This window comes from Schistocerca americana, chromosome 4 (assembly GCF_021461395.2).
Source record: "Schistocerca americana isolate TAMUIC-IGC-003095 chromosome 4, iqSchAmer2.1, whole genome shotgun sequence".
NCBI lineage: Eukaryota > Metazoa > Arthropoda > Insecta > Orthoptera > Acrididae > Schistocerca > Schistocerca americana.
The window spans coordinates 816811085-816831594 of NC_060122.1; the positions used below are offsets into that span (position 1 = coordinate 816811085).

Here is a 20510-nt window from a genome sequence, read left to right on the forward strand (position 1 = left end):
TTTGGATAAAACATCAGAAGTGTACTGCTTGACACAGTCATGTCTTTTGAATATCTGGGTGTAATGGTCGTTTGAATATCTGGGTGTAACGTTGCAAAGCAATATGAAATTTAACGAGCACTTGAGGACTGTGCTAGTGGAGGCAAATTGTCAACTTCGGTTTATTGGGAGAATTTTGGAGAAGTGTGGTTTACCTGTAAAAGGGACCACATACAGGACACTAGTACACATACAACAGGATACTAGTACAACCTATTCTTCAGTATTGCTCAACTGTTTGTTATCCGTAAGAGGTTGGATTGAAGGAGGACATTGAAGCAATTCAGAGGTGGGCTGAGATTTTTTACTCGTAGGTTCAAACAACACAATCCCTGTAGGGAAGGCAATGTTCTTTTTGAGGAACACTATTTACAAAATTTAGAGAACCGGCATTTCAAGCTGTCTGCAGAACAATTCTGTAGTCTCCAACACATTGTATAAGGGCCACAAAGGTAAGATTTGAGAACTTAGGGCTCATACAGAGCCATATAGACAGTCTTTTTTATCTTGTTCTATTTGTGAGTGGACTGGGAAAGGAAATTACTAGCAGCAGTACCGGGTGCCCTCTGCAACACACCAGAAGGTAGATTGCGGTATTTGATTTGGAAGTAGATACTTTGAACAGTTATCAGAAAAATGATGAAGCAGCATCAATGAAAATTTCAGGGGTGATAAAGCTTTCCCAAAATAGGAAAAGGCAGCAGAAGAGCCTGTCACTAGCCTTCTCCACTCACACAAACGGAACTCTAGTAGCTTTTGTGTCAGTGAAGAAACAGTCAAGTATTAGTGTTTAAGCATGGGGATAGTAATTTCTTTCAGCATTGCTGTTGATCCTCGTGCACTGACAGTAGTGTGCTATCACCAGTCCCTAATATGTTCACATGTCAATGTTATTGCAAAAATTTTTAAAGGTTTGAGAAAGATAGAATGAGGAAGCTGGTACCCCACTTGTCAGTCAGAGTCTTTTAATAAAGAGGAGGACATCCACCTTTTTTGAGCTCTGAAACTAGCATTTTTCCACTGGTACACTGTTATTCCTTGCCAGTATTATGAACTTAAAAATGTGTCAACAAAAATCTCTTATCTAATACATAACAAATCCTCCATTGCACAATTTTAAGAAACTGAATGAAGGATGGTCAGACATATACAAACCGAAGTAAACAAAGTTATGAGTTAAGAATTATAAAAAGAAGTTACAGCTGGATTACAAAGTCTCATCTCTCTACTTGATACTTTCTCTATCAAAAAGGGGTTAACTTTATGTGGCCTCTGACGAAATATGAGAGACATCCAACTCTTTGAAAATGGAATTAACTACGTAACAGGCTAGAAGTAAAACATACATTATCCTTACCGAATAGGATCTCACAATGTTCTTTGTGGAAAAGCAAACTTGTTATGGCAACACTGGAAGGGCATTTGAGCCTGTGAGTGTAAAAAAGTGCACCATTTTCTGGATGTAGCAGATGAATGATACATCTAGTACCTCCTGCAGCCACAATGCTAATTTTCCCACTCCCTGAGCATTCAGGTGCAATCCAAGACCATGAGAGAGTATAAAAAATTTCCCTGTAATACAAACATTTTATTAAAACTAAAATTAAAATCATATATTCAACTGCAATACTATGACCTTTCTTAAACAAGTATCTACTATGATAAATTAACTAGTTATTAGAATGTATGCAGTTTTAGCTAACATTCTTTACCTATTAATTTGTGACCACACTCTATTAATATCATAAAATCAAATTCAAATTTTTAAATGCCAGTATTACTTCTAATTACTAATTTACAAGAGCTATTTGTAATTACACAGTTTGCTTTCGTGTTTGCCTTACTTCACTTAATTTAGTAACTGGGAAATCAACACTACTCTAGTCACAAAATCATGTAATTAGGTATATGTACAACACAACCAGTAGACTGAACACAACTTTACTCCACATAAGCATTAACAACTTGAACATAGTATTTAAGTAAAATCCAGCAGGAACCAATTGTGCACACAAAGAGAATTCAGGCCACTTTAAATAGACTTGAGCCCATGTCTCTCTCTCTCTCTCTCTCTCTCTCTCTCTCTCTCTCTCTCTCTCTCTCTCTCTCTCTCTCTCTCACACACACACACACACACGTATGTATGTCTGAGGCACCCTCTGCAGATGACATAGCACAGCCACATGCATGGCCTTTTTAAAGTATGTTCACGTGTCACTGCATTCCTCCTTTCTCATGGAGATCATGGAGTCTTCAGTTGTCCATGCTGTCCCCGTCTGCTGGACTCTGGCTAAGGTGGCATGCTAAAATGGAAGCATACAGTCTGAAATGCTTCAGGCACAGATGCATTCTGTAATCACTTTCCCGTGTCAAATCAATGAGCAACACCGGCAATGCAGAGGCTGTTTAACCTCAGGTATCGACTGGTGATGGTGCTCGTGGTGCTGATGATACTGGTATCAGGAGTTGCTCAGGAATGGGTGGCAGAACCCCTGATAATGGTCTCGGAAGCAATAGAGGAACTGCTGGTTCGGCCACTGAGGAAAGATGCCTTTGCCTGCGCAGGAGTGGAGAACCAGGAGCAGCAGGTAATGTGATACCGATGTAGACTGGCTTGGTGATGGTGTGACAACAGGAGGTGCCCAGCCGTCCATGCGAAGGCAAAGCTTAGATCATGGTGCCTCAAGCAGAGGCTGTCCTCTGTGTGAATATCACAGAGATACCGCCCCTGGCATCTGGTGCCGACAGCTGCAATCTATTTAGGACAACGTCTGAAACAGATAGCCACACCCGGCCAGAAGAAGCACAGCATCTGCATGAACTGACATCCAGATGGAGGACACAGGGGTGTAGCAGTGTCCTCAGCTGGTACCTGTGGGGTGGCTCTGCCAGCCTCTTCTTGCTGAAAGGCATGAAACAGTACGAGTAGAGAAACTGATCTAACACAACTTCGGATGAAGAGTTGGGAACACATTTTTTCATCTGAGTTTTGAATGTCTGCACTAGGCATTCCGTCTCACCGTTAGGTTGTCGACAGAATGGTGGGGCGAAGATTTGATGGATACCAGGAGAATCACAAAGTACCACAACTCTTGCAATGAAAATTGTGGAACATAATCTGACACTAATGTTGTGGGCAAGCCTTTGAGCGAAAAAAATTTGCACAAGGCTGTGATGGGTGGAGGGTGAAGCTTTGACAATGCCAGCCACTCGTGCTGGCGAAACGTCAGAAAAATCATTAGATGAACGTCGGCCGAAGAACCCGAGACAGAAGCCAATAGGCAGTTTGTCAACATACCATATGTTTAGCTCTTTCAGTTTTAGCACCAAGGGAATAATACTGAAGAGATTGTCAGCGTAGACTTTGTGGTTCTTTCCGTGAATGTCATGACACAGATGGAGCAAATAATCTCCTGCTGCCCCACGTTCAGATATATTACTGCATCCTCCTCCAGCGCCATGAAACAGTTCAGAGCAACACACATAACCAGACACACCTGCACTCACTCATTTTGTAGTCCCATTTCTTGGGCCTTTTGGGAAGGTACTGCTTCCATGGTGATCTCCCTTTTAACGGAATCAGGACCTCATCAACACTGGGAAATTCTTCAGCTTCAAGAGCCTTGTGATAGTTGTCATGCAAGGCTTCCAAAATTGGTCATAATCTGATAGCTTTGTCAGTATTGTATGGAGGAATTGTAGAAACATCTTTGAAACAGTGTGGTTCTTCATATCTTCTGCAAGACATGGCATCAGCAATCAAGTTCATGCACAAGCCAGTTTCCTCAGACCAATACTGACATACTCTTGGATATCTGAAGTACTTTTCTGTTCTCATGTGCATATAAGCTGGTCTGCTCAACTATTTCAGCAATGAGTTTCTCTGGAAATAGCTTCATAAAGAAATCAAGGGGACTTTCTCCAGTAATGCACACTTTTGTGGCACAATAACTAAATTGTCCAATTCACTGAACCAAATCGCATTCCTTTAGGACATTAAGTTGATATTCCTGGTTCTGAAGGATCTCTTCGAATTCCACTTTCAACCCCAGTATGATTTGTTGCACTTGTTTCATTGTTGGCAATATTTTCATTGTCAGTGTCACTTGTTTCGGAGGATATATTACAAGTATCAGTGATAAGGTCCACTTCAAATGATGGGTCGTCGTCAGAGTCATCACTCCAACCCAAATCATCATCTGAGACAGCTTCCAAAATTTGTAGAATTTCTGCATCACTGATAATCTGGCAAAAGTTCTTACTTCATTCTTTATTTGAAAGAATTCTATCGTCCTCTAATATCTTGACTGATGAATGTAGCCTGTCTGTCATCCTAAAGGAATAATATAGATTTACTCACTTTTTGGAAAGTAACTATAAAATCGTGTATGCATATAAAACTAATTTTCTGATGTTTGGCTACAGCCACTATCTACATCTGTATAATCAAAACTGACTACGTGACCGAGTGCTACATACAGTAAAATAGGTACTATAAAACAACAGAGGAGAAGAAAGTCAATATTCTGTATGTACTGAAGACAGTAGTGTAAGGTCATCTTGACTGATAAAGTTCTCAAACGAAGACACAAGTAATTTTTTATGACAAAACATTTATACAATTCAGGTATGTGCAAAAAGTGTCAATCTGTAATAATCATTAACAAACTTATAACACATACCTCTCCAGAGACAGCAGTACTTTCCTCACAGAACAATTTCAAACTTTCACAACACAGCTCTATGGCTATACCAAGAATGGGGTGACAAATCTAAGGTTCCCGCACGCCAAACACCTATACTGCCATCTGGGAGACATTCTTGCAACTATTATTAGTCCTCATATGAGGTACCAGTGCTTTTACGGTCACCCCAGATGTCAAAGATGACAGAAATGAGCTGAAATTTAAGTGCCCTCATTTGAGGATGTGACGCATGAAAGGGTTAACCTATCTTTTATGAAATAATGGTAATTAAGAATTTATATTTGCAGTGCAAAATGGATTTTTGTGCATTATATGCAATTAGGAATAAGATGATGAGAATTTTTCATAAAAATGACAATTAGAGGTGTGTTAATTAGCATACATTTGATTAATTGTATATTGGCCAGGAACTGACCCATGATCTGTACGTGGGCAGATGAGCATTCTACTACCCAACCACGATGCTTGTAAAAAAAAGAAGAAGAAGAAGAAGAGAAAGACTTTTTAAGAGTTGCATCAAATTGCTTTGGCTGATCTATATTTGAGTTCTGGACTTCACATATCATAAAGATAAAAAAATTACAAAAATCCAATTGCTGTGTAGTCTCCTGTGTAGTCTGATTCTCATAAAAAAAGAGTAAATAATTAAAAAAAGAATTAAATAAAGACAAAAACAATTTGCTGGTTACTTCCAAACACCTTTCACTTATCAAAAGAGTAAGAGCTAAAATAAATCTAACATTATCCGTGATAATACAGTAATCACTAAGCGCTTACAATATCAACTAATATACCTTCCAGCTATGTGCCCCACCAATATCCTCTAGAAAAATGTATACAGTAGTGCTTACCTTGGATCTTCAGCATAGTATTTACTTTTGACAAAACCGCTATTAACATCTATAAAACATATGCTATTTCCTCCACAAGTAGCAATCACATCTGTTGTCTGTTCAGGATGTCTTACATCTGATTCAAATGCACAATGCCACACCTAAAACAAAGAAAATAATCAATTCTTAGAGATAAGGACAGATCAGAGAAGAAGACTGACTTCTTTTTATGTCAACTGTGTCTTCGGTTTTCGCAGATGACTTTTTGCCAACAGCTATAGTTCAGCAATCAGAGAGAGAGAGAGAGAGAGAGAGAGAGAGAGAAAGAGAGAGAGAGAGAGAGAGAGAGAGAGAGAAGGAGGTCAACAGCAGAAAAGAGCTACCAAACTTCTATGTGAAAGTGAAATACAATCAGGGGTGCTGACTTATGAAAAGTATTGGGGAACCCGTACTGCAGGTCTTGCTCTGGGAAATTTTCTAAATTTTGGATGACAAGTTTTTTAAACATTTTAGAGTCATATGATCACATTAGAATGCTGAAAACTGGACTCGCAATAACTCGACACTTCAGGAAACTTGACAAGCCTGACATTTTTTGGCTTTGAAGTGTGTCGGACTGAGACTCGAACTCGGGACCTTTGCCTTTCGCGGGCAAGTGCTCTACCAACTGAGCTATCCAAGCACGACTCTCGACCCATCCTCACAGCTTCAGTTCTGCCAATACCTCGTATCCTACCTTCCAAACTTCACAGAAGCTCTTCTGCAAACCTTGCAGAACTAGCACTCCTGGAAGAAATGATATTGCGGAGACATGGCTTAGCCACAGACTGGGGGATGTTTCCAGAATGAGATTTTCACTCTGCAGTGGAGTTGCACTGATATGAAATTTCCTGGCAGATTAAAACTGTGTGCCAGACCGAGACCAGCTTGGGACCCGAGTTTTAATCTGCCAGAAAGTTTCATATCAGCGCACACTCCGTTGCAGAGTGAAAATTTCATTCTTAAAATATTGCTGTCGCATAGTAATAGCACTTTGATTAATAAGTGAAATAGCTTATTTGAGCTTACTCTGAATAAGGCTCAGGGTTCATTAAATAAAAACAATATCTCAAAGTTAATGCTTTAATATAGTTAATACAGTATGCCTAATATTTTCAGTCAAAAAGTATGTAAATAGTGGGTTTTAATTGAGTCTTACACCCTAAAATTATTTAAGTATTTGAAAATAACTAATACAGTACAAAACTAGTACTAATTTTTCGAAACAGAAAATTTAACATTATGTGCGTAGATTAATTCTCTATTATATAAAGATTTTTAATATTGCCCTAAATGCCATTATTAGGGCTAGAGTGTCTTTAGAAAGGTGCAAATGTCGATCTTCTGACTGTATTACTGAATACGAAGTCATCGATGACTGGTAGGATATCCAATTCATCCAAAACATCTTGCTCACTGTGTGACAAGCTCGCCCATATTTTATGTAAGTGGCCAGCCAATAACAATTTCCTGTGACATTCTTGTTGCTATGTTTCCCCTTTCCTTAGGTTTTACTTTCTTATGTAGCATTTTCCTTCTTTTCCTGCTTTCTTTGAGTGTGTGCTTTAGTTTTCTTAGGTCTGTCCACATTCGTTCCTTTTAATGTGTGTCAGGGCGCTGATGACCTCAATGTTGAGCGCCCATAAGCCCCAACACACCACCACCATCTCGGTGGACATGAAGAACAGCCAAGTTGTTCAATTGCTTCCCTCCCATTGTTGATCGGAGATACGACTTCAGATGTCTAAGGGCGCTAAATTGGAGAAGCTTAATGCACTTCACTATTTCACATAATCTCTCTCCAACTGCAAGCTCTTGTGTAATGTACTTTCTTACATCACACGTTTTTTAAGACAGTTGTTTTTATTAGTGATATCAGCTAACAGTCAAGTGTATGCAGTCTCTCAATGTCTAGGTCATTTTTGAAAAACTCAGTTGATTTTTCCAAATTTGTTTCACCTCTGTTTACTAAAAGCAAGCACTCTTATTCAACTGCAACGACCTGTGTGAGTCCAGTTGAAGCAAACCGCTCAGTAATGCAAGATTGCACTGTTTCAAAAACTTCAACATAAATAGCTTTGTAGTATTCCTTTGGGGTTATGAAAGTGTGCGGTGAGCTGGCTTTGTTGTTTTCATACTTCTTTGGTATACTCCAATTCCGAGGAAGCGAAGGATAATCAACTTGTGAAGGTTTTTCTTTTAAATACAATTCCCAAAAGTGTTCAAAATTATCATGCCTTCACTCAATATACAAATCAAGCTCTCCCATTTTTTTCCATATCAGCAACACTTAGATGAGGGCATTGAATTTTTACATTGACATCCTCTACTGGGTTCATTGCATGGCAATAAAGACGTAACAAGAAATAAGACTTAAATTGTAACATTGACTCAAGGTAGCATGCACATTTGTAACCTGCCTCTGTTTTGTCCTCTGCAGAAAATGTTTCAAGAAACTCTAGAAGTTCTTCAAAGTTTTTCAATATTCTCAAGATACCAGAAACTCGCATAGTCCACCGAGTCAGGCAAAGGGGTCGTTGGCACTCTCACAGGGTATGCTTCTGGAAAGTCTCATCTTTTTGTTGGATTTCCTTACAGTGTTTATTAAGTCCTTGGCTAAAGCCATAATATCCCTCGCAGATGTAAGATGGCGGAGACTGTCTACAACTGCCAAGTCTAAACTGGGAGCAGTGCAGTGCACATATCATGCTTTTGGTTGTATATACAAAACCAACTTTTTTAGTTCTTTGAACTTACCTCTCATATTCGAGGCACCACCATAGCACTGTCCTCTTAAGTTATCCACTGACAAATCAAGACTAGCAAAAACGTCTTAAAATACTAAACATAGTTTGTGATTCAGTGTTGGGGGCCTCATATAAGCCAATAAAGACTTTGTTGATGATTAAGGAATCATCAACAGTACGAATACAAAATGGCACTGTTTGTGAATCGAAGAATCGCATGTTTCATCAACCACAATAGACAAATGTTCAGTCTTCTTGATTGAAGCCAATAACTTTCCCAACAGACTTTCCTTGTAGATAAATGATCTCGTTTTGAATATCGTGGGACATCCATTTATACTTCTAATGCCCTAACCAATCATTAAACTCAAGTATGTCGTTCTTTCCGAGTTCCAACAAAATTTGAGTTTACATCTTCGTTCCCTCCAATTGCTAGTCCTTGTCGAGAGAGATAATTGTCTCAAGAGCTAAACGGCCTTTCTTCATATCACTGTTTAACTGTTTATTCAATTGGGAGGCCACACTTCGGTTAGTGATAGAATTTAGTTTCAGAACACCTTATTTATGCGTAAATGTGTTTTCATGAAGTTGGAATTATTCCAAAGTCTTTTTCCAGTTAGAAAACCCTATGGAAATAAATGCATCTTCGTTTTTTTAAGAAAATTGTAATAGATTTTTAGCATCTGCCTCTTTACAGGTTTTGCAAAAAACTTTTTTGGTAGATGCTTCATATTCTAGCCATTTATATCTGATCAACTAAGACTTCTGAAATGATCTTCCTTACCAGATTGTCCAGGTTTCGACTGAACGGTTCTCACCTGAAGACGACGAAGCAATTGACAACACAATAATTGTTGGAGGTCGACTTGCAGTATCATCAACTTCAAAGCACGCCTTTTTGGTGACAAATTTATCCATTGCAAACTTAATTCGTAATACACTAAGAGACTAAAGTAAACGAATAAAATATAGTCATATAAAATAGTCCACTAGACACTAAAGTCAGAACACTAAACATGTCTGCAGCAAGCACTGAACAAAACTATTCACACTGAGTGACAAACAGCAGGGTGGCTTTATATAGCCGCGACATTGTAATGTCTCGAAGCATCAAGGCGACACAAGGCAGAGGGTTCCAGGTGCTTCTGCTCCAGTCCTTTTGATGTTGCTGCGGCCACAGCGCTGGCCCGCCAGCGCCAGACTTTACCTGAAGATTCACGCAACAGGACAAACTCTAAGTGTGCCCACAGCACCGTAACACTATCATGATTCACACGACTCTTTTTCAGTTAACCTGCTTACTACCATAATTGTTATTTGTTTTAACTCATTACTAGATGTATTCTGAAAGGTAACTATCGTCAAATAAGGAAAATAAGAAATTCCAACGTAATTTGGTGATTTTACGAAGCATAATATAACTAATAATTTTCTTAAATTATAGGGGAGGGGGGGGGGAGTCCTCTACCCCCCCCCCCCCCCAAATGAATTTCTGAAGGGGCTCAAGCCCCCTCAGGCCCCATGGAGTCAGTGCCTGTGAAGACAACATGAACATCAGTGAGGGACAAAAACTGCCCATGAGAAGATTGGAAGAGTAAAAAAGTTTAATACCTCAGTGAAGTATTTCAACAGAATGGGCTAGAACAAGGATAGCGATGTAAATAACCAAATGAAAACAATCCATTTAGTTGGTTGCTGACTAACAATCAACCTATTTGGTTGTAGTTTTACATATTGGTTGGTTTATTTATTCATTTTCTTTATTAAATCCAGTGTGTGGAAACAAATGAATAAAAACTATCTATAGTTTTGTACATTGGCTGAATTATTCATTCTCTCTTTTTACATCAAAAAATTCTGCAGTTTTCATGTTGGTTAAACCACATACTCTTTTTTTCGGCTGAAACCACTCTCCTGAGTTTCAGATAACTGAGCTGTCCATTCATTCTTCTGAATGAAACTAACCTACAGGACTTTCATTGGGTGAACTAATGTGGATATATACTGGTGTACTGATACCCCCAGAGGGTACCCCACAATCCTGGTGGCGTGTGAAGACATCTCGGGTTGTAGGTTGTCACTGCGGTCTTCAATCTGAAGACTGGTTTGATCCAACTTTCCATGCAACTCTGTCCTGTACAAAACTCCATCTCTGAATAACTAATGCTAACAACCTACACCTGAACTTGTTTACTATATTCATCTCTTGGTCTCCCTTTTACAATTTTAACCCTCCCCCCCCCCCCCCCTTATGCTTCTCTACCCCAAAACACAAACTTTATTTCATTACCACAATGATGATTCTGATCCTTTGTTTCAGTCAAGTTATGCCACCAATTTATTTTCTCCCATAATCCACTAGCTGTGTGATCTACTCGCCTAATCTTTAGCAGTAATCTGTAGCATCACATTTCAAAAGCCTCTATTCTCTTGTCTGAAATGTTTGTCAGACATGTTTCAGTTCCACACACAGATGGCTACACCCCATACAAATACATTCATAAATGACTTCCTAACCCTTAAATCCATAATCAGAGTCAACAAACTTCTCTTCTTCACAAAATTCCAAAGAGAACAGGTGCTGACAAGTGTGACAACTACCAACTACCAGTGTAGTTGCAAAATACTAAAATTTTTTACAAAAGAACAGAAAAACTGGTAAAAACTTGCATCATGGAAGATCACTTTGGATTCTGGAGAAATGTAGGAACATGCGAGGCAATACTGCCCCAATGACTTATCTTAGAAGATAGATTAATAAAAGACATGCCTACTTTTATAGCTTTTGTAGATTTGGAGAAAGCTTTTGACAATGGCAACTGGACTACACTCTTTGAAATCCTGGAGGTAGCAGCGATGAAATACAGGGAGCAAAAGGTTATAAGCAAATGTACAGAAACCAGACAGAGTTTGGGGAAAAAAGGGAAGCAGTGATTAGAAAGGGAGTGAGACAGGGTTGTAGCCTATCTCAGATGTTGTTCAGTCTGTACACTGAGCAAGCAGTAAAGAAAACCAAAGAAAAATTTGGAATAGGAACTGAAGTTCAGGGAAAAGAAATAAAAACTGAGGTTTGCTGATGACATGGCAATTATGTCAGAGACAGTAAAGGACTTGAAGGAGCAGATTAATGGAATGGACAGTGTCTTGAGAGGATGATACAAGGTGAAGATCAACAAAAGCAAAATAAGGATAATAGAATGTAGTCACACCAGATCAGGGCATGCTGAGAGAATTAGATTAGGAAACAAGACACTAAAAGTAGTAGATGAATTTTGCTATTTGGGTAGCAAAGTAACTGACTGCAGGTGAAGTAGAGCATATCAAAAGCACGTGTTATGGCAAGAAAAGCGTTTCTGAAGAAGAGAAACATGTTAACATCGAATATACGTTTCAGTGATGGGAAGTCTTTTCTGAAAGTATTTGTATGAAGTGTAACCACATACAAAACTTCCTGGCAGATTAAAACTGTGTGCTGGACTGAGACTCGAACTTGGGACCTTTGCCTTTTGCGGGCAAGTGCTCTACGAAATGGGCTACCCAAGGAGGACTCATGACCTGTACCCACAGCTTCAATTCTGGCAGCAGAGCACTTGCCTGCGAAAGGCAGAGGTAACCAGCTCGAGTCTCGGTCCGGCACACAGTTTTAATCTGCCAGGAAGTTTCATATCAGCGCACACTCCGCTGCAGAGTGAAAATCTCATTCTGTAACCACATATGTTTGATTAGATTAGCTTAGATTCAGTTTTCGTTCCATAGACCCAAAAAAGTGAGATGATTCTCGTGGTTGTGGAACACGTCAGAAAATACATAAAAACATAAAACATTTGAATATAATACTTACTAACCAGATCATTTGTCAGAAGATTGACAAAATAGGTGATTACAATGCAGCAAAATAAAACAGCTAATATCTGCAGAATTAACATGCTGTCAAAATGAAACACTGTTATGCACTGTTAATAAATTTATCATAAACAAAACACCTAATCCTGACTAGTGTGACCAAGTATTATCAGAACTTAAGTATAACAGGCATTTTTACTTATGCTGGCTTAACAGTCTCTGTTAAGATACTGATCTATAGAGTAGAAGAAATTGGCTACCAATAACTATTTCACACACTGTTTAAACCGAGCTTTATCTGAAACCAAGTTTTTAATGGTTGCTGCCAATTTACTGAAAATGTGTGCTCCTGAATATTGGACGCCTTTCTGGACCAAGGCAAGTGATTTTTAGGTCTTTATGTAAATTGTTCTTATTTGTAGTATTTATACTATGTATTGAACTATTGGTTGGAAATAGAGATATATTACTTGCAACAAATTTCATTAAGGAATAAATATACTGAGAAGCAGTGGTTGGAATACAAAGTTCTTTGAACAGGTTTCTACATGATGTTCTTGAATTTACACCACAAATGATTCTTATCATATGCTTTTGCACCCTAAAAACTTTTGCTCTGTTCGACGAGTTGCCCCAGAATATGATCCCATATGACAACAGAATGGAAGTAACCAAGGTATGCAAGATTTTTTTACATTTACGTCTCCTACATCCGACATCACTGCAAATACAGACTTATTTATGTGATTAAGCAATTCCGTAGTTTGCCCCGCCCAACTGAATTTATTATCGAGTCATAATCCCAGAAATTTAACACTGTCAACCTCTTCCATCTGCATGCCTTCATATGTTATACACATGCTCGAAGGAAATCTCTTACAGGTTCTGAACTGCATATAGTGGGTCTTCTCAAAGTTTAATGGCAGTGAGTTAGCTTTAAACCATTAACGTCAGTGAAAATTTGATTAGCAGCTAATTCTAAATCTCTACTTGACTTGCTACTTATTGCAACTGTTGTATCATATGCAAACAAAACAAACTTAGCATCTGGCAACGTAACAGACGAGAGGTGGTGGTGATGTTTGGTTTGTGGGGCACTCAACTGCCTGGTCTTCAGCACCTGTACAAAGTCCCAATTTTGACACAGGGCAATTTTTACACAATCCAATCTAGATACAGTTACGAATGATAATGATGATGAAATGATGAGGACAACACGAACACCCAGTCCCCTGGCAGAGAAAATCTCCAACCCATCCGGGAATCGAACCCGGGACCCCGTGAAACCAGACGCAACAATGCTAGCAAATAGACCATGAGAGTACAGACAGATGAGAGGTCACTGATGTAAATAAGAAAAAGCAACAGCCCCAAGATGGAACCGTGAAGAACACCACATGTAATTAATTCCCAATCAGATGAAGACTGACTGCTTACTGCACAGCCATTATGCTGCAACACCCTTTGTTTCCTGTAAGATTGATAAGACTCAAACCATTCTGCAGCACTGCCGACGACACCGTAATATTCTAATTTACTTAAGAGAATGCTGTGGTTCACATAGTCAAAGGCTTTTGACAGCTCACAGAAAGTTCCAGTAGCCTCTAATTTATTATCTAATGAATTAAGAATATACTCAATGTAAGTGTAAATAGCTTTCTCTGTATCAGCACCCCTAAGAAATCCAAACTGTGACTTGGACAATATATTATTTTCAGTCAGACGCTTAAGGAGACACTTGAACACAACCTTTTCAAATACGTTTGAGAAAACCGGCAAAAATGAAATTGGTCGATAGTTTGATGGTGCCTCTTTATCCCCCTTCTTGCAAAGAGACTTGACTTCAGCATATTTTAGCCAGTCTGGAAATGTTCCACTGATAAGAGATTGATTACACAAATAAATTAAGATAGAACTAAACTCGCATGAGCACTCTGATTAACTCCATTGATATGTTATCATACCCACTGGAATGATTAGATTTTAAGGATTTTATGACGGATGCTACTTCTTTGGGAGACATGAGTGTCATTTCCATTTCACTGACATTTTTAAAGACTAGTCTCTGATATTCCATTGCACTGTTCATGGAACCTGATAACCCCAGGCTTTCAGTAACAGAAATGAAATACTTGTTTAAGAGGGTTGCAACACTACATGCATTTGTTACCAAAGTCTCATTTATTTTTAGAGCTATCTGTTCCTCTTCCTTTTTGGCCCTACATGTCTCTGTCTTCACTATATCCCATCAGTTTTTATTTTGTTGCCCAATGTAATTATTCTTTTCTCATAAGAAAGCCGCTCCAATCTCTGGATTACTTGCTTCAATATTTTGCAGTATTCTTTGTAATGCATTACAATTCCATCATCAGAGCTGTTCCTAGGTAGTAGATACAGTCTCCTTTTTGTCCCACATGATATCTTTATTCCCTGTGTAATCCATGGTTTACTCAAGGAATAAAGATATCATGTGGGACTAAAGAAGACTGTATTACTTTTTGACCACTGTGTGATTTGAGTTACCTTTAGGGGAAATCAATTTTCAAAAGAAATTCTTTAATGAATGTTTTGTATTTTCCATTTGGGTCAGAAGTATTGTAAACATCTATCCAGATCATGTCTTAGAGCAATTTCCTGAATTTCTCAATTTTTGTCTTATGTATTACTTTCCTGTACTAAGATTTATACATTATCATCCTGGCAAGTTTAACATTTAACAGAAGATGCTACATGTCATGATCAGATAGCCCATTTACTATTGGTTTTGTGATATAACTTTTTCCCTAGATTTGTCTACAAAGATATTATCAATAGCAGTCTCAGAGCATTTACACATCCTAGTTGCAAAGTTCACAATAGGAACTAAATTGAATGATAGTGTTACTGACTGCAATAATTGTTCACTGACAGAGCTTTTCAATAAATCCACATTAAAATCACCAGCAACCACTATTTCCTTTTACCATGGGATGGGACAACAGAGCTTCCATATTTTTTATGAAGAGGTTAAAATTTTCTGAAGGTGATTTGAATATACCTACTATTATAAAGGACTTATTATGAAATACTACCACTGTTGCACAAGCTTCTAAATGCTGCTCTGAGCAAAATTTATTAATATCAATATTCTTCAAATCAAAACAGTTTCTGACAAATGTAGCAGCTCCCCCTTAGTCATTCCATGTCAAATCAACACACATATTTTACCTCACCCTCTTAGATTCTGCTGAAAATTGGTATACTTATAGTGGGCACTGAGACTAACAAAAATACCAAATTTCAATTTTTTATCTCAAACTATTCCTGAAATATGGCTGCCTAAACTTTTCAAAAACCAGCCAAAAATGTGTGAACGGACTTTTTTTAAATTGTCCTAGGAGGTGCCCTAATTGAGCTAGAGAACTGGGAAAGGTGTCATTTTGCATGTTCTTTCCAGGGATATACAACAAAACATAGCTTCTAATTAATAACCTTTTTCAAAATACTAATTAATATTTTGATTTAATTTTAATTTTTTTAAAAAAGTACATAATTGAAAATTTTCAAAATATTTCTGTAACTACTTCATGCTATTGTAAATCACATGGCAAAATATAAATCTGGGATGATGATGGGTTCATTGTCAAAAAAAATTATTCCGGACTCTTGTTTTTCACCAACGGCCCCAGTTTGACCAAATTGACCTTTAACGAACAGGAATTTCTTTAAAATATACTGAAAGGTAAGTAAAAATAAGTATTAGAAATATCAAAACATCACCTTATTAAACCAAAACTAATCAGCATATTTTGTAACAGTATATTAACCGATATAACAAAAACAAGAAATTGAGCTTTTCTACAAACTGAAATAAAGTATGAATAAGTACAAGACAGAGATAAGTACAAGACAGAGATTTAGGAACCAGGTTTTAAATTGTAAGACATTTCCAGGGGCAGATGAGGACTCTGAACACAATCTATTGGTTATGAACTGTAGATTAAAACTGAAGAAACTGCAAAAAGGTGGGAACTTAAGGAGATGGGACCTGAATAAACTGAAAGAACCAGAGGTTGTACAGAGTTTCAGGGAGAGCATAAGGAAACAATTGACAGGACTGGGGGAAAGAAATACAGTAGAAGCAGAATGGGTAGCTCTGAGGGATGAAGTAGTGAAGGCAGCAGAGGATCAAGTAGGTAAAAAGACGAGGGCTAGTAGAAATCCTTGGGTAACAGAAGAAATATTGAATTTAATTGATGAAAGGAGAAAATATAAAAATGCAGTAAATGAAGCAGGCAAAAAGGAATACAAATGCCTCAAAAATGAGATCGACAGGAAGTGCAAAATGGCTAAGCAAGGATGGCTAGAGGACAAATGTAAAGATGTAGAGGCTTATCTCACTAGGGGTAAGATAAGATACTGCCTACAGGCAAATTAAAAGAGACCTTTGGTGATAAGAGAACCACTTGTATGAACATCAAGAGCTCAGATGGAAACCCAGTTCTAAGCAAAGAAGGGAAAGCAGAAAGGTGGAAGGAGTATATAGAGGGTCTATACAACGGCGATGTACTTGAGGACAATATTATGGAAATGGAAGAGGATGTAGATGAAAATGAAATGGGAGATACAATACTGCGTGAAGAGTTTGACAGAGCACTGAAAGACCTGAGTCGAAACAAGGCCCCCAGAGTAGACAACATTCCATTGCAACTACTGACGGCCTTGGGAGAGCCAATCATGACAAAACTCTACCATCTGGTGAGCAAATGTATGAAACAGGCGAAATACCCTCAGACTTCAAGAAGAATATAATAATTCCAATCCCAAAGAAAGTAGGTGTTGACAGATGTGAAAATTACCGAACAATCAGTTTAATAAGTCACAGCTGCAAAATACTAACACGAATTTGTTACAGACGAATGGAAAAACTGGTAGAAGCCGACCTCGGGGAAGATCAGTTTGGATTCCGTAGAAATAATGGAACACGTGAGGCAATACTGACTCTACGATTTATCTTAGAAGAACGATTAAGGAAAGGCAAACCTACGTTTCTAGCATTTGTAGACTTAGAGAAAGCTTTTGACAATGTTGACTGGAATACTCTCTTTCAAATTCTAAAGGTGGCAGGGGTAAAATACAGGGAGCGAAAGGCTATTTACAATTTGTACAGAAACCAGATGGTAGTTATAAGAGTCGAGGGACATGAAAGGGAAGCAGTTGTTGGGAAGGGAGTGAGACAAGTTTGTAGCCTATCCCCTATGTTATTCAATCTGTATATTGAGCAAGCAATACGAGAAACAAAAGGAAAGTTCGGAGTAGGTATTAAAATCCATGGAGAAGAAATAAAAACTTTGAGGTTCGCCGATGACATTATAATTCTGTCAGAGACAGCAAAGGACTTGGAAGAGCAGTTGAATGGAATGGGTAGTGTCTTAAAAGGAGGATATAAGATGAACATCAACAAAAGCAAAATGAGGATAATGGAATGTAGTCGAATTAAGTCGAGTGATGCTGAGGGAATTAGATTAGGAAATGAGACACTTAAAGTAGTAAAGGAGTTTTGCTATTTGGGGAGCAAAATAACTGATGATGGTCGAAGTAGAGAGGATATAAAATGTAGACTGGCAATGGCAAGGAAAGCGTTTCTGAAAAAGAGAAATTTGTTAACATCGAGTATAGATTTATGTGTCAGGAAGTCATTTCTGAAAGTATTTGTATGGAGTGTAGCCATGTATGAAAGTGAAACATGGACGATAAATAGTTTGGACAAGAAGAGAATAGAACCTTTCGAAATGTGGTGCTACAGAAGTATGCTGAAGATTAGATGGGTAGATCACATAACTAATGAGGAACTATTGAATAGGATTGGGGAGAAGAGAAGATTGTGGCACAGCTTGACCAGAAGAAGGGTATCGGTTGGTAGGACATGTTCTGAGGCATGAAGGGATCACCAATTCAGTATTGGAGGGCAGCGTGGAGGGTAAAAATCGTTGAGGGAGACCAAGAGATGAATACACTAAGCAGATTCAGAAGGATGTAGGTTGCAGTAGGTACTTGGAGATGAAGAAGCTTGCACAGGATAGATTAGCATGGAGAGCTGCATCAAACCATTCTCAGGACTGAAGACCACAACAACAACAAGTGCAAGTATTTACATAATAGTTCTGGTTCATGTTGTTTGAAATGGTACTATTAAACAAATTAAATACGTAATGCTTGTTTTTTAGTAACAGGTATCTGTACATAGCTAAATTTAACACAATAGGTACTAACAACAATTTTGAAACAACTTTCTATAAAATATACATTAACACTAACCTGACACAAAAATTAAGTTTTGAGTTGAAAGCAGTTTCCCAATAAATTGTCTTGGAACTTCAGATATTTCATTTTAACAAAGTTGACTGGGTTTGGTTTACATCACTTTCATTAAGAATGTATGTTCTCCTTGCCAGAGTAAATGGATTCACTTTTGTGAGAACATCCACAACTGACACCCACAGGACATCTGCATGTGCATGACATGGAGTTCTTTGTGCCCGTTGCTATTGTGCTGCACAATAGTAATCACTCAATTTCTTACCTTAACACTTTACATTTTCTCCAAAAATTGTGATCATTAAATTTCTTACCTTATAACGTTACATTTTCACTAACCTGTGTCCGTACATCTGCCAAACCAGCTTTTCTCCAAGAATGGCACCTAAAGAAAACGCTAGGTTCAAAACAAGGTCCTGTTAATAAATCAGCTCTCTCTCTAGAATCACCGTTGCAATCTAACACTTCACTTTCCAGCCCCCTGATCTGCGCTCTCTTCATGATTCCCGCGATGAAGATCAGTGAGCACAATACAAACTGCGTAAGATGAAATACATGGGTAAATCCAAAGAGGTTCAGTCAGGTTTCCATGGACATGAATCACAGTATCACATGCGACACATCATCTGAAAGACGAAAACCAAATTTCGGAAACCGTTTTTCGCTGTCGTGTTCACATGTTAAGGTCTGAAGTGAATTTGCTAGCTCAGTTACATATTACGTCAGGAAAATAGCTGTTCCAGATTCCGATTTAGTCAGCGCAATCGGAATTTCTCTTCATTTCAGTATTAGAGATATACCGTTTCACGCTCAGTCCAATACTTCAGGTTCTCCTTCGCCCCGCCCGTATTAGTCAAATATTTTAGCAACAAGACGTAACCAACCAAATCCAAGTACGTTTATACCTGGGAGCGAAAATCGAGTGTGGAAGTGGAAAACTGGCAGCTAGAAATGAATTTTCAAAATCGATTTTGGACCAACCAGAAACGGTACTGACTACTGTGAAATATGTTTACGAAATCTGGTTTTGGTAGCTCTATGTGAACAGTTGATTTCACATACTCACCAATTATGTCGCAACGTCTAGTGGCATCCTGCAGTAGCATGTGTGAACTATGAAGACCCGCCCACACGCAACGATCTGTCTGCGCAAATCACATCTGAGCAGACAGATCGTTGCGTGTGGAAAGAAGATTTGCACCAACCTGAGGTGTGTGCAAATCTGGAAGTTGGAGGTTTGAGCGAAACCTCTCAAATCTGTGGGTTCAAACCACATCTGCGCAGACAAGTTGGAGCGTGTGGACAGGAGATCGCCGCAAATCTGGCGTGAAACAGTGGTTTGCTCAGTCTAGTGTTTGTATTTGTGCGCACAGGGAATTAAAATGGCTGATACTCGTCAGTGTTCTCGAGAGTTTGTGAGTTCATTGAAATATATAGAAACCACCCATGTTTGTGGAAGATTAAAGCAAAGAATATAGTGACAGAGACAAAAAGACAGCAGCAGACAATGCTCTAATTGAAAAATTGCGGGTATTCTTTCACTCAACTCTTGTTTCGATATTGCAGTTGAAAATTCCAAATCCTTGTAGGTCCTTCCTGTTGCTAGGAATCTTAATGTTACCGCCAGCCGTTCATAAGAACTTGCCCTTCTCTATACAAGTATTTTGTCTCATAATATGAGGGGTTACAAGCTTTAAGAGATAATAAGTTTTGACATCCATCCGCAAATAATTTCACCAGTCGTTAGGCTCGCCCTGCAAATCGCGCAGTAAATTTACGTGAGAAAACTACTTTCGTTTTAGCAGCCACTGTCTACACCATTTTGACCGCTTTCTCTGTTTCCTGCGGTTGGTCTGGATGTTTTCTGTAGCACAAGTTGCGAACACAAACTACAACAGAACTTCCCCCATTTCTATATTTCAAAATAACTGAATTAAAATTTTGACGTTTACGGGGAGCGTAGTCGTTTGCCACTGATGTTTCTTTTCTACACCGACAGCTGGCGG

The 20510-nt window shown here is 38.5% G+C and overlaps 1 protein-coding gene across 2 annotated transcripts in view; it reads right to left on the reverse strand.

The window, feature by feature from the left end:
* LOC124612876 (leucine-rich repeat and WD repeat-containing protein 1-like) overlaps positions 1–19585 on the reverse strand; it is a 130084-nt gene extending 110499 nt beyond the window's left edge. The window contains exons 1-4 of one of the 2 annotated variants that reach the window (XM_047141317.1): positions 19571–19585; positions 18844–19041; positions 5597–5739; positions 1397–1611 (exon numbers count right to left, since the gene is read on the reverse strand). In XM_047141317.1, coding sequence (XP_046997273.1) covers positions 1397–1611; positions 5597–5739; positions 18844–19005 — 520 coding nt within the window. In that variant the 5' untranslated portion in view covers positions 19006–19041; positions 19571–19585. Of the gene's footprint in view, positions 1–1396; positions 1612–5596; positions 5740–18843; positions 19055–19570 lie in introns of those variants that run through there. The other variant, XM_047141316.1, reaches the window with a different exon arrangement.
* Positions 19586–20510: the final 925 nt, after the last annotated feature.